This window comes from Danio rerio, chromosome 12 (assembly GCF_052040795.2).
Source record: "Danio rerio strain M-AB ecotype USA chromosome 12, GRCz13ab, whole genome shotgun sequence".
In the NCBI taxonomy this organism is placed as follows: Eukaryota; Metazoa; Chordata; class Actinopteri; order Cypriniformes; family Danionidae; genus Danio; species Danio rerio.
In genome coordinates, this window is record NC_141032.1 from 22,623,097 (window position 1) to 22,635,960 (window position 12,864).

Sequence of the window (12,864 nt, forward strand, 5' to 3'; positions counted from 1 at the left end):
CAGATTTGAGTGCTGAAATCTTGGCCGCAGTCCAATATGAAGTATGGCGCTGTCCGTTGTGCTGAAATTTTAAACATCAGATTCTTTACCCGTGGGTCACTTTCTGCATACCTAAAAAAAGATGTACCTGCTGCTACTTTAGAGTTTAACTAAACCAGCACCAACACACTTGCATTGAAAGGTAATGAGTCTGCTTGACTTAGCAGAGCTAAACTCCGCTGGACAGTTTGGCACCCTGTAGGAACAGGATTTGGACACCACCGCATTATAATAATGCATAATATAATAGCCCGTTAGGTAAGATGAATAGGTTTTTTTTATCCGACAACACGTTAAAGTGAAAATATATCATTAGAACTTTGTATTCAATTGAAATTTTTCTTTAATTTGATTTGGCTTCTGCTTTGGCTTTTTTTAACAAGCAAAAATTAAACCGGTACAATAGCACAGTGTATTTGTATTTGCCATGCAGCTTTAAAAAAAACTTGTCAAAATTACTTGATTAAAATGAGCTAAAGCAACACTGTTTTACAACTTCAGGATCGAGTTTGGGCACCTCTGCTGTACAGTGTATTTAGTTTACAACATACTTTGCAAGTGAATCAAGTGTTTCTTCTTGTTGAAGAGTGTGTGTAAGATAATTAAAACTTAATAGAGAGCCTTTTTACTGGCATATTGTTTCTATAGATATACTTGCCCATTAGCCTATATCCCATATTTTACTAAACAAATTATAATTAGCAAACAAATATACGCACAACAGACGATACCTGTTGTTTATGTATGTTTATGTTCTACTTTAATCTTAACATCAGGTCTTAATAGATTTTTCAGTTCAGTCACAGGCCCAAACAAAATTTTGTATCTTCAGCATTAATTAAACATGAAATTTGCATCAGTTTTTGTCTTTTAAAGTCTTGACCATGTTCGTGGGAAATTATAGGCTATTTTAGAATATATCAGAAAAAAAATACAGTCATCTTAGGTACTCCCAACCATGTTGTAAGTCACTATTTGTAAATATTGGCACTTCTGAAATATTAATTGTTAGATTAAGATTTTAAATGTTTTTAAACAGAGACAACTCAGACAACGCAATTCATTTTAATCGTTTATTTTTCATAATGCATAAAACAATGGTACAATCACTTCTTTCAGTAAGCGAATCTAAAGATATTGCCTTCTGAGGGCTGACACAACAACAGACAGGAACTTCTGCCAAGCAGCTTGGATGTCCGGGGTGAACTCACTCCTCATGCGTGTGGCGATCACCACGGTCAGGCAGTCCGCTAACAGCTGAAACAAGAAGAAGAAAAGTTAAGCACAGTTCCAACACAACAATATACAACATAAACTGTTAAAAAATAAAGGTCATTGAGGAACCAACATGATTTCTCAACGAACTTTTTAGTGAACACAACATTTCGAAGTGTGTATAGAAATTTAAAAATGATGTTTAAAGAGGAATAGCTACTCACCCGGAAATTGCCTGGGTCGACTTGTAGTTTCTCTGAGTGAAGCTCGCTGAGAGAAGCATAGGTGCTCTTGATATTATCCATGTTGTTGAGAGCCTTTTCAAGTCCCTTGAGGACCACAACACCGTGCGCTTTGACTTTTGGGTTAGCCATGATTGCCTCTGTGTTGTATAGGTTTCCAAACCCACCAAAGTACCGCTGAGTCCACGGATAGACGACCAAGCATCTTGAAATAAGACAAATAAGACAACGACATTAAAAGAAGTTCACTCAAAAATGACAGTTCTAGGTCCCTCAACTTGTTCCTTGTTTCCTTTTTTGTTTCTTTTATTGATTTCTTTCTTCTGCTGAACACAAAATAAGATATTGTCATGAATGTCAGAAATCATGCAACAGCCGTTGGCTTCCACAGTAGCCTACTGCTGTTTTGAAACATTCTTCACAATATCCTCTTTTGTGTTCCCCAGAATAAATAAATAAATATACGTACAGAACCACTTGATAGGCTAATTGATTAGGAAAATTTATTTTATAATTGAACTGTCAGTAAAGAGACGTTATAGTTTCTGTATGTACAAATATCCACAAGATATTCAAAACATCTCAAACCGAATAATTAAACGTGTTGACGAAGTTTGAGAGAAGATTACCTTGTCAAGGTCTCGAGGCCCACCGACTCAAAGTCGAGTTTGGCAAAGATGTTCTGAATCGCTGCGCGCTCCTCAGCTGTCCACACAACCATTGTGTCGATCTTGTGGCTTCAGAGCTGGACAGAGCTTTAAATAGACCTACTGGACCACCGCCCATATTACCGGACAGATGTGTTTGGCCGATAGTCCGAAGAAAAAGGCGGCAACTGACCGATAAAAGTTTCACTAAACTATATTGTCCATTATTGTCCAGTTTTTAATCTTCAAAGTGTAGCCTAGTGTTCTTGCTGATTTTTTAAAGGTAGCCTAGTTCAAATTGAACATGTCATTTTTACATTCAAAAAGTTCTGAAGGGGTACAAGGAAACAAGTGGGCTACTTTAAAACAATTTTCTCTCGTAAAATTAAAAAAGAGAATTACAAAGAACCTACACTTAATTAAACATGAAATGTGAAAGTATGGGACATGTTCTCAAATAATCTTTTCATCATTTCTCACACCAATTTGATTAAATGTTGCTGTTTGAAGACATGATGCTTTACTTTTAAAACATTGTCCATTAACTTTTAAATTACAACACTAAAATATACAACAAATGTAGCCTAGGCTATACCTAATTAAGTAAGATGACACCAAGAAGATAAACTTGCTCCAGCTGTCATTAAATATCCTACAATACCTAAACTAAAATGATGTCATTAACACTGAATTTGTCATTTATTCAATAAACAAAATACTCAAAACATGTTGTTCTATATTTGCGTATTTAAGTTGAATAGCCAAATGATGCCAAATACGCAAGACAAAACAAATTCGTCTTAAATGTTTTAATGGTAAAAATGCCAGTTATTACATTCAGTTAAATATATTTCAAGGGTTAATGTTGTGATGTTATAACACTGTTACAATTGAAGTAGGCTCTATTAACCAATTTCCCTGCTGTAAGATGCTGAACTCTTATTTCTCTTTCTAAAAGTTTTGAATGAATCAAACATGGTGTACATGTAAAGCCATAGGCCAGTTAGTCATTTAGACCACATTTGGAATCTTTTATCTCTGTAATAAATTTGATACAACAGATTTGGCTAGATTAAGAAATATATAATGATTTCTATTTTCCATCAGTCAGTCAATGTAAATTAAAGTAGCACATGCCAATGTAAATTAAAGTAGCCTGTGCTTTATGAATTTTAAACATTTTAAAGCCATTAATTGACCGTATTTTTGGATGTAACAGGCAGCAGGTTTCCAAAATTTCTCAATATATATATATATATATATATATTTTGTGTGCAACAGAAAAAGATCATAAATATTTGAAATTACTTGAGTGAGCAAGTTTTCATTTGTGGTCAAGTATACAATTTTACAAACTACACAACAATGGGATTTTAACTTGGTCAAATACAAACTTTGGTTAAATTTAAATTAAATTAAGTAAAATTAAATTACAATTTTACATTTTTTTTAAACATTTTAAAAGTAACCCAACTGTGTTGGTCTTTTATTTTTTAAAGAGTAGAATTTTTTAATCCTGGTTAGTGGCAAATTCCGCTTACTTATTTAATATATAGCATTAACCATTATTATATATATTTAAAAACTGTAAAGCACTGAAAACACATGACTCAAATATAAACTCATCAAAAGTAAGTAAAGAGTAGGCTATTACAATTTTAATCATATCTTTCTTTTAAAAAATGTTGATCACTGTAAAAAAAAATGCAGTGTTCCACATAATTCATTCATGTTGACCCAACACAAATCGATTAATTTAACTTAACATTTTTAACAAATTTATGTGGATTGAACATAAAGAATTAAGTTGTTCCAATAAAATCTCAAGAATTGTGTTGTTTCAGCGTTGTTGTTTGAGTGATGTTAAGGTGTTATGCTATCGTTTTTGCGTTTTTATTTATTTATTTATTTTTATTAAGATTGTAATAGGCCTCGCCCCCACTCTATCACTTCAGCTCGGACCTTTCCTCATTTTAGCTAAAGTGCATGAGTGCTACACTTTAGCTAAAATGAGGAAGAGGAAGAGGTCTACAAGTCGCAGCAAATGGTAGGCCTATGTTTTATTTATCACTCACTATATTGGACACGATCCAACTGTATCTTATTGGTGCTAAGTTTTGACTACTTTATTAAAGTGTTAGAACTTGTTGTTAATGTGAAACCACGTTCTTGCTTTGCCATCTCAGTCCTTCTAAAAATCAATACATGAAACACTAGTCTGAGTTTCCCAAAAGCATCATAAGCGGATGGTAAAAATGATAGTGCTAAAAAAGGGAGAATTAAATAAACTGCCGTTTTAATGGAGAAATTGTGCTCATAATTTTGATAAATTAGTTTTTTGTTTGTTTGTTTTTAACCGTAGTAAAATGTAACAGTAACATTTAAAACGTGAAAAGTCTTTAACAAAATAATAATTGTACAACATTACTGTGATCAAATATTAATGTTGTCAGTGGCCTTTGCCTATAGATGCACTATTGTTTATTTCATGTAGTCAAGGTGTGTGTTGGGGAGAAGCTGTTCTGACTGCATGATCCAGTTTGGGGCCATGCCATGTTTAAAATTTTTTTTTTTTTAAAGAACAATTCAATTTATGCATGTCACTGATATTGGAAATACTATTCTGAATGTTCTTTAGGGTTATTTTTCAGCTTTTTTTTTACTTTCACACCTCTCTCTCTCTCTCTAAAAATAGGGTAAGTGGTTGCAAATAAATTTTATAGGCTGAATTTAAACAAACAAATTAAGTTGAGCATTGCTCATTTAAATTTGTTTAAATTCAGCCCATATAAATAGTTTGCAACCACTTAACTTTCAAAAAATGAGTACATTTAATGAATTTTGTTGTGCAAAGTAGAGCCTGATTTAGCATAATACAAATAATAAATATAATGAATTAAAGATAAGAGTGTAAAATTATCAAATAAATGAAATTAAATGACACAACATACAGCTCTATTTGGGGATGCCTACATTTTAACTGGAACCCTATAAGAGGTAGATCAAGTAATAAAAATATATAATATTAATAATAATGCTAATCAAACGTTATTAAAAAAAATATACATACAAATATACAGTTGAAGTCAGAATTATTAGCCCCCCTAAATTATTAGCCTCGCTGTTTATTTATTTATTTTTTGCCCAATTTTGTTTAACTGAGAGATATTTTCAACACATTTCTAAACATAATAGTTTTAATAACTAATTTCTTACAGTGATAAAAATGATTCTGAGTGTTTGTAAATACTATGTAGTTTAATTTGTAAAATCAACAAAAAATGTTAAGTTCGTAGCTTTACATGAACAAATGTCGTTTTGAATTTTTTTTTTACTCAGTTTTTCTGAATAATCTCAGACAAACATTTTTTGTACACGTAGACAACATAACATAACACCTTGTTAAATTTACAAAATAACTATTTCCCTTCGTCTTTGGCTGGGAAACCCCATTTGAAAGAAGAAGAACATGCGGGCGAAATAAGGTAAGGATCAAGTGTTTAAAGTTAGTTATAGGTTCATTAACATTTGTTTCACAACAGTTTTGACATTGTACAGAAACAAAGACAAACTGTAAATTTACTGTGCTGTGACAACTGCGCTTTATATGGATTTCCTAACATAAACGGGAAGCTGGTATGTGGCAGTTAATTGCTGCATGTGCTAATGCAAATGGCGGATTTGTTCTTACTCTAAGTTGACACTTTTGCAAATCTGACTATGAAATAATGCATGTAGTGTAAAATAATGTTAGATTGTATTTTTAGGACAGGATTAGTATTTAGATTCTTTCAGTTTAACCTCTTTACACAAGAAGCTAGCTTCAATATTTGAACAGACTGTTTATGTTGCATGTTGCAGTGACATTAATTTCTTAATTTATGTCAAGAGTCCAAAATAACTAATCATTATTTTATCTTCAATGGAAAAAAAACGAGTAGGCCTACATAATATTTGTATGCAACTATATGCTTCAATTTATTTCTGCTTGCGTAGCTGCACTGATGGCATCTGTTAGAACAAAAATGTACATGTTTGGAGAAACACTGATTCATTCTCACGTTTGTAAAATATTCTGTCAAGATACGGTTTTATGTTCTTTAACTTAAATTACATGTAAAGGGCTTTTCAGAGAAGCTCTCCTTGGTCTTAAGCCCTATTTTCAAACATTATTAACAGGCAAGATAATGATAAAAATCATGTTAGTTATTATGCATGCCAGGCTAGCAAATTGAAGTATAATAATAAAAGTGCCTTAGATACCCAGTGCTAGTTTCAGCATCTTTGTTCTCTCCTTTAAAAAATGCTGAGAAAAATGTTTGTTTTTATTTCACTACATTTTTAGATAACGATTTAAAAAACTTACTAGTTAAACTAATTGCCCTGGATTTGTGCATTGGTCAGTTAATAATCATTACACACTCTCCCCAACAGGGGATTCACTTGACAAGTGCACTGGATAATGGTATGTAATGTTCAAGAAATTGGTTTATTGTGTTAACTGTTTATAAGCTGATTGCAGTGCATTAAATTCACATTTGGAGAGGTAAAAGATAAGTTAATGGTGACAATTTTAATATGTCATATTATATATTTTTAGGACAACAGCATTGACTCCCGAAGATAAAGGACTACCAGGTAAAGGAACATTTTTTATATATATTCATGTGAAAACTTTAAACAAGTGAGATCATACAAAATGCATGTTATTTTTTTATTTAATACTGTTTAATACTGTTTTGAGATGTTTACATACAGTATAGTTCAAAATACAAAAACCTAGCTCAAAATATTAAATTAGCCCCCTGCAAAAGTTTACCTACATTATTTTTTTAATATGGTTTGGGGTTTTCTGATGATCCACTAGTGTCTTTTCTGCTTTTTGATGGATCAGTCTTATGTTTGTACTGAAAAGTTAAACTCCTCTGAAAAGTTAAATTCTACATGTTCTGCACATTCTTCAGTTTTTTTAGCATCTTCTATAGATTTGAACCCTTTCCAGCAGTGATCGTATGATTGTGAGATTTGTCTTTCAGTCTTTTCACTCTGAGAATGATCAAGGGACTCAAACAAACCTATTAAAAAGGTAGCTTTTGATGCTCCATGATGCTCCAGAAATAAATGCAAGGCACTAAGAGCCGGGCGGTAAAAACATTTATAATCAAAATATTAAGGTAAATTGCAATTTGCCTTTTAGGAAATATGCAAGTATTTTCTGTTTTTTTTAAGTAAAATATGACATTTCAAAATGATGTTTCAACAAAATAAAAAAATGACATGTTCCTCCTGTTTAAAAGTTTTCACCCCCTGGTTCTTAATTCCATGTGATTCCTTCTGAAACGTCAGTTAACATTTAAACCTTTTTAACAGTTATGTTTATGTCCCTTAATCATCCTCAGAGTGAAAAGATGAATCTGACAATCTTACAGTCACTGCTAAAAAGGGTTCAAATCTGCTGAAGATGAAGAAAACTGAAGAATCTGCAGGACATGGATGATTTTTTTTCTAAAGACCAGCAGTCAGTTTAACTGTTCAGAACAAACAAGAGACTCATAAACAACCACCATAAAGTAGAAAAGCCAAGGGTGAGTAAACGTTTGCAGGGGGCTGCTCAGAGGAACAGCAAATGTGCATTATTTACATCAGCAAATATACATGAGATTTTTAATTATTTCTGGATTTTTTTGTTTGTTTTGTTTTACAGGTTTAAGATGACTATAATTTTATAACCAATCAAGAGCACCCCAGTTCACTTGTTTCCAACATCTTTGTGGACAACCAATCCAGTGATGAAGGTCACAAGAAAGCTGAAATATAGCCATAGAGAGAGCAAATGTACTTTTTGGAGCCGATTCTTGCACCTACTGTACCTAATGGGCCGCATTTATGCACTGGAACTAAGCTATCCAAAGAAACTCAAATACAACTTTGAGGTCTTTCATAAGGGCTTCTTCAAGCTTGACGACGAACAGTAACATGCTCCCCAACGTCCACAATCTCAAGGTCAGCTTATTGACCTAAAAGCCATACAGACATTGTTGATGCTAGCGAGATTTTGTTGGGTAATTTCAGTTAAACTGTATTGTTCAGATTCATCAGGTTTACCAAAAGCACATTTTTGAAATGGTATTTTTATATTTGGATCATACTAGTGTGTCAGTTAAAGGGTTAGTTCACTAAAAATATATATATATATATTTACTGTTTTTCTCCCTAAAGTGGTTACAAACCTTTGTTTCTTTCTTCTGTTGAACAAAAAAATAATAATATTTAAAAGTAAGATTAACCTGTAACCATAGACTTTCACAGTAAAATAAATAAATAAATAAATAAATAAAACAGCTAAAGGGTGAGAAAATAATGACAGAATTTCTATTTTTGGGTGGACCCTGTTCTTGTGAAGTGAGATTGCTTTTTTTTTTTTTTTTTTTTTTGCACAGTCTGAATGTAACTTTATTTACAGCATTACCAGGTAATATAGTGCATATGTTTAGTAAAATGCATTTTTAAAAAAAGTCTAATTTAAAAAAAAAAAGTAGTTTTCTCTAAAGATTTTTTTTACTTTTACAATGCTGTTTTGGTTGCAGTTTAATAAACACAATCATTATTGTATAGAAAATTGTCTGGACCATTAATATGAAGTCCTTTGTATTGCATCATTTTATGTTTTGACGGAGTAAAAATTGGAATGTCAAAATGTTTATACAAGAAAAAAATTGCATAAATAAAACCTGTCATTTTTTACATATACTGTCATTTCTTTACACAATTTGTCAGCTTTATGTAATATTTTGTATGATTAGCCTACACCTATTTAAAATTTGTAATAAAGACAATTTAAAAAAAGATGTTGGTTTCAATACAAAATGCAAGTTTTTAACTCTTTAGGTTATGTAGATTTAACACACAAAATAATGGTTAGAGAAATAGAAAAATTTGTTTATTTGAAAATTTGATTTCGACAGATATAAAAATTAAGTTCTAAAAGGCCTAGTATTGTTTCATCTACATAATAAAGCTATGCAAAAAATTATGAAAAAAATATAAATAAATAAATAAATTATTAATGAAAAAAATTCATTATTTTTTTTAAGTAAATGAAGCAGAAAATTTTTTATCAGTGTATAACTGATTTATTTTATCTTTGCCATGATGACAGTAAATAATATTTGACTATATTTTTTCAAGACACTTATACGGCTTAAAGTGATATTCAAACACTTACCTAGGTTAATTAGGTTAACTATAGGTTAGGGTAATCAGGCAAGGTATTGTATAACGATGTTTGGTCTGTAGACTATTGAAAAAATATATGGATTAAATGTGTGTGTGTGTGTGTGTGTGTGTGTGTGTGTGTGTGTGTGTGTGTGTGTGTGTGTGTGTGTGTGTGTGTGTGTGTGTGTGTGTGTGTGTGTGTGTGTCATTAGGATTTTAAAATGTTTTTAAAATTTAAAAGCTTTTCTTGCTCACCAAGGCTGTATTTGTTTCATCAAAAATACAGTACAAATTGTAAAATTGGGGAATGTTATTGCACTGTAAAATAACTGTTCAAAAGTAGTTTATAATTTAATTTAATAATTTATTACAGTGATTTTAAAGATTAATTTTCAGTTTCATTACTCCAGTCTCCAGAATCACTTGATCCTTCAAAAATCAGTCTAATATGTATTATTAGTATTATTATTATTGTTATTATTATTATTATTATTATTATTATTATTATTATTATTATTTACATTATTATTATTTAAAGCAATAACGACTGGACTGATAATTGCATTGGAAAACTACATACAATAAGAAAGCAGTTATTTAATTTTTTTATAAATATTGAACATTTTTACATTCAATAACCGTCGCCTTGATAAATAGAATAATTTAAAAAAACACTTGAAAAAAGTAACGCTCAAAGATGTTATTTTTGAATGCATCTTAAATAGACTAATTATTAGACTAAATATTATGATGATTATGATGATGATTATTATTTTTACTATTACTAATATTATTCTTATTCTTATTAAAAATCTAAATATATTTGGCTATTAAGACAAATATTCGGACAGTGAAACTCTTTCCGTTTGCTACTGTTTGCAGCTGTTGAGTTACTTAAGATAAAGATGCCGATGTTTGACTGCAAATGAACTGAAGTTACCCTTTTCCCCCCCTCTTTTGCACGCCCATTTCCCTGAATTTTCCCCATCTGATGCTCCTCCCCAGCCTCTCAAGTCTCTATTAAAACTTTTTTAAAACATGTTCTGGAAGCTAGTTTTTGGTTGGCGTTAGGCCCCTTCTATTGAAAACCAAGCAGAAAATAGGATGGATTTCAAAGATTGATTTTCGACTTGAAAATTGCTGTGTCATTGAACAATTTTTGGTTATTTGGCACGTCTCAAAGCAATTTATTTTAGTTTAGAAAACCAACAAACCCTATGTCCGACGTTTTTCATCTTGTTTTGGTGATATTACTGATCAGCAGAACACAGATTAATTTCCTTCTTTTACATTTTGCTCTTTGTCGCAAAAAAATACGCATTTTTTGTACACTGAAATTGTAATTAAAATGTCTAAACATATTCCATCACTATTCGCAGTAATAAAAGAAATACTGTCTTAAACGCACGTTATTATGACGCGGGTTTACCTTTTATGATTATACAAACTTTTATTTTTTTATTAGTCTAAATTTTAAATAAATAAAAGTCAGATTTGGCAAATAAACAAAAAAAAAAGCATTGGCAAAATAAAAATTAGAAGTAATAATTATTTTTTGTGGTCGCAGTGGTATCGTTCATTAAATGTTATCAAATTAATCTTGAATAAATATTCCTGTCAAGATTTTTAATTTTATTGTGTATACTGTATATAGGCTATAACACTGAGTGATTGGGAAGTCTTCTGTGATCCATGGTTTGCCAGAAAATAAATGACTGGCATTTATTTATTTATTTATTTATTTATTTATTTATTTATTTATTTATTTATTTATCTAGGCTATTATAAATGTTTTAATCTTTTTGATGCTTGTAAATCATATTTAATTCTTGATTATTTCCATATTCCATAACTACTTATATTACCCGATAATTATTAAAATCATTTGGTAATATAAGTAGTTATTAAACAAGACTTTAAAATAAAGTGCTGCCAATTTCCATGTCTTTGCAATTGATATACATACGTGTACGTGTAGGTAGTACGTGTACATAATAATAATAATAATAATAATAATAATAATAATAATAACAATAATAATATTATATTATTATTATTATTATTATTATTATTATTATTATTATTATTATTATTATTATTATTATTATTATTTATACGTACTGTAGCCAAATACAATTTGTGTCATCGTTTTAAATTCCAAACACCTCTATTAGGCTATCCAGAAAACACACGGCTCAGGTGCGTATCAATTTCTCTTTATTGCGTTTGAGAGCAAACATACAATGTTTCCCCACCACATCTGAGAGGTCTTAATGATACTGTCTTTGCAGAGCAGAGACAACAACAGCGAGGAACTTCTGCCAGGCAGCCTGCATGTCGGCTGTGAAAGCGGCGCCCATGGTGGAGGCAATCACGATTGTCAGGCAGTCGGCCAGCAGCTGAAACAGAGGAAAACAAACGGAACAGGTGAGTCTCAGACAAACAGGTATGTAAAATTGTGTTTACTGTACTGTAATGTTTGCTCACCCTGAAGTTGTCAGGATCCACGTGCAGTTTCTCGGAGTGCAGCACGCTCAGCTCGGCGTAGGTGTTCTTGATGTCATCCATGTTCTTCATGGCTCTGTCCAGTCCGTGGAGCACGACGGTTCCGTGGGCTGCGACCTTTGGGTTGTTAATGATGGCCTCAGCATTGTACAGGTTTCCAAAACTTCCAAAGTATCTCTGAGTCCAGGGATACACAATCAAAGCCCTGTAAAATACAACAAATGCATAATTTAAAATGATAATAGGCCTAATGTATTTTTACTATATAAATTATGATATTGGGAATACATACCTCTGCAGTGCTTTGGGTCCAGCCTCCTCATAGTTGAGTTTGCTGAAGATGTCCTGGATGAAGGCACGTTCCTCGGCGGTCCACGCAACCATGTTGTTGATTTATGATTTTCTTCTCTGTCAAGAACAAGAATCATACCTTTGCACAACTCTCGATTGTATTTATGTCATCGAGTTGCTAAGGCGGTGCATGTTCGCTCATTTGATTGGCTGGCACATTCAGGTGGGCAGGACGCTGAAGTAGTGATGGTGAACTCTAAGAATCTTCAATCTAGTTAGTCAAAGTTACGCCCAACTTTTAATGAAAGTTATAGGTAGTCTAATATAAAACGATGCAGTCCTGCATAGGCTATACTTGCAAAATTTTGAAGCTTTATGGTCACAAGCACTAGTTTTTGTCCACTGACCTTCATCACTGCAGTTCTCAGCCTATTACATTTATAGAAAAAAATGTGATGGATATAAAAGGAAAATCCACATAATATGGCAAGGACAGTCTAATGTAACCTATTGATATATTTAAAAAACAATAGAATATTAGATTCATCTTTTTAAATCCTTGTCAACTCAGTTAGTAATATGACTTTCATAAATGACCAAATATTGCGTCTCGGTTGTTATCTCGCGCACGCACGCGCGTCTCTGAACGCCTCTGTCTCTCTTATCTTGACTCACAGATGCGCCACTTACGCTGATGTCAACGTAAAATG

The 12,864-nt window shown here is 31.9% G+C and overlaps 2 protein-coding genes and 1 long non-coding RNA gene across 4 annotated transcripts; 1 reads left to right on the forward strand and 2 right to left on the reverse strand.

Moving 5' to 3' along the window:
* Positions 1–1,154: 1,154 nt before the first annotated feature.
* Positions 1,155–2,229, reverse strand: hbbe3 (hemoglobin beta embryonic-3). The gene is given in 3 exon segments (NM_001015058.1): positions 1,155–1,296; positions 1,479–1,701; positions 2,126–2,229. Coding segments are annotated over 3 exon segments (444 nt in total). The 5' UTR covers positions 2,218–2,229; the 3' UTR covers positions 1,155–1,167.
* Positions 2,230–5,574: 3,345 nt separating this feature from the next.
* On the forward strand, positions 5,575–8,762 carry LOC101884456 (uncharacterized). Of its 2 annotated transcripts, XR_015503628.1 has the most exons (5): positions 5,575–5,628; positions 6,578–6,608; positions 6,744–6,781; positions 7,543–7,728; positions 7,848–8,762. It is a non-coding gene; the product is annotated as an uncharacterized LOC101884456 (long non-coding RNA). The 2 variants fall into 2 exon arrangements; XR_015503629.1 differs by lacking the exon at positions 7,543–7,728.
* Positions 8,763–11,560: 2,798 nt separating this feature from the next.
* On the reverse strand, positions 11,561–12,267 carry hbbe2 (hemoglobin beta embryonic-2). Its single transcript, NM_212846.1, is given in 3 exon segments — positions 11,561–11,757; positions 11,846–12,068; positions 12,156–12,267. Coding segments are annotated over 3 exon segments (444 nt in total). The 5' UTR covers positions 12,248–12,267; the 3' UTR covers positions 11,561–11,628.
* Between the last annotated feature and the right edge of the window lie 597 nt (positions 12,268–12,864).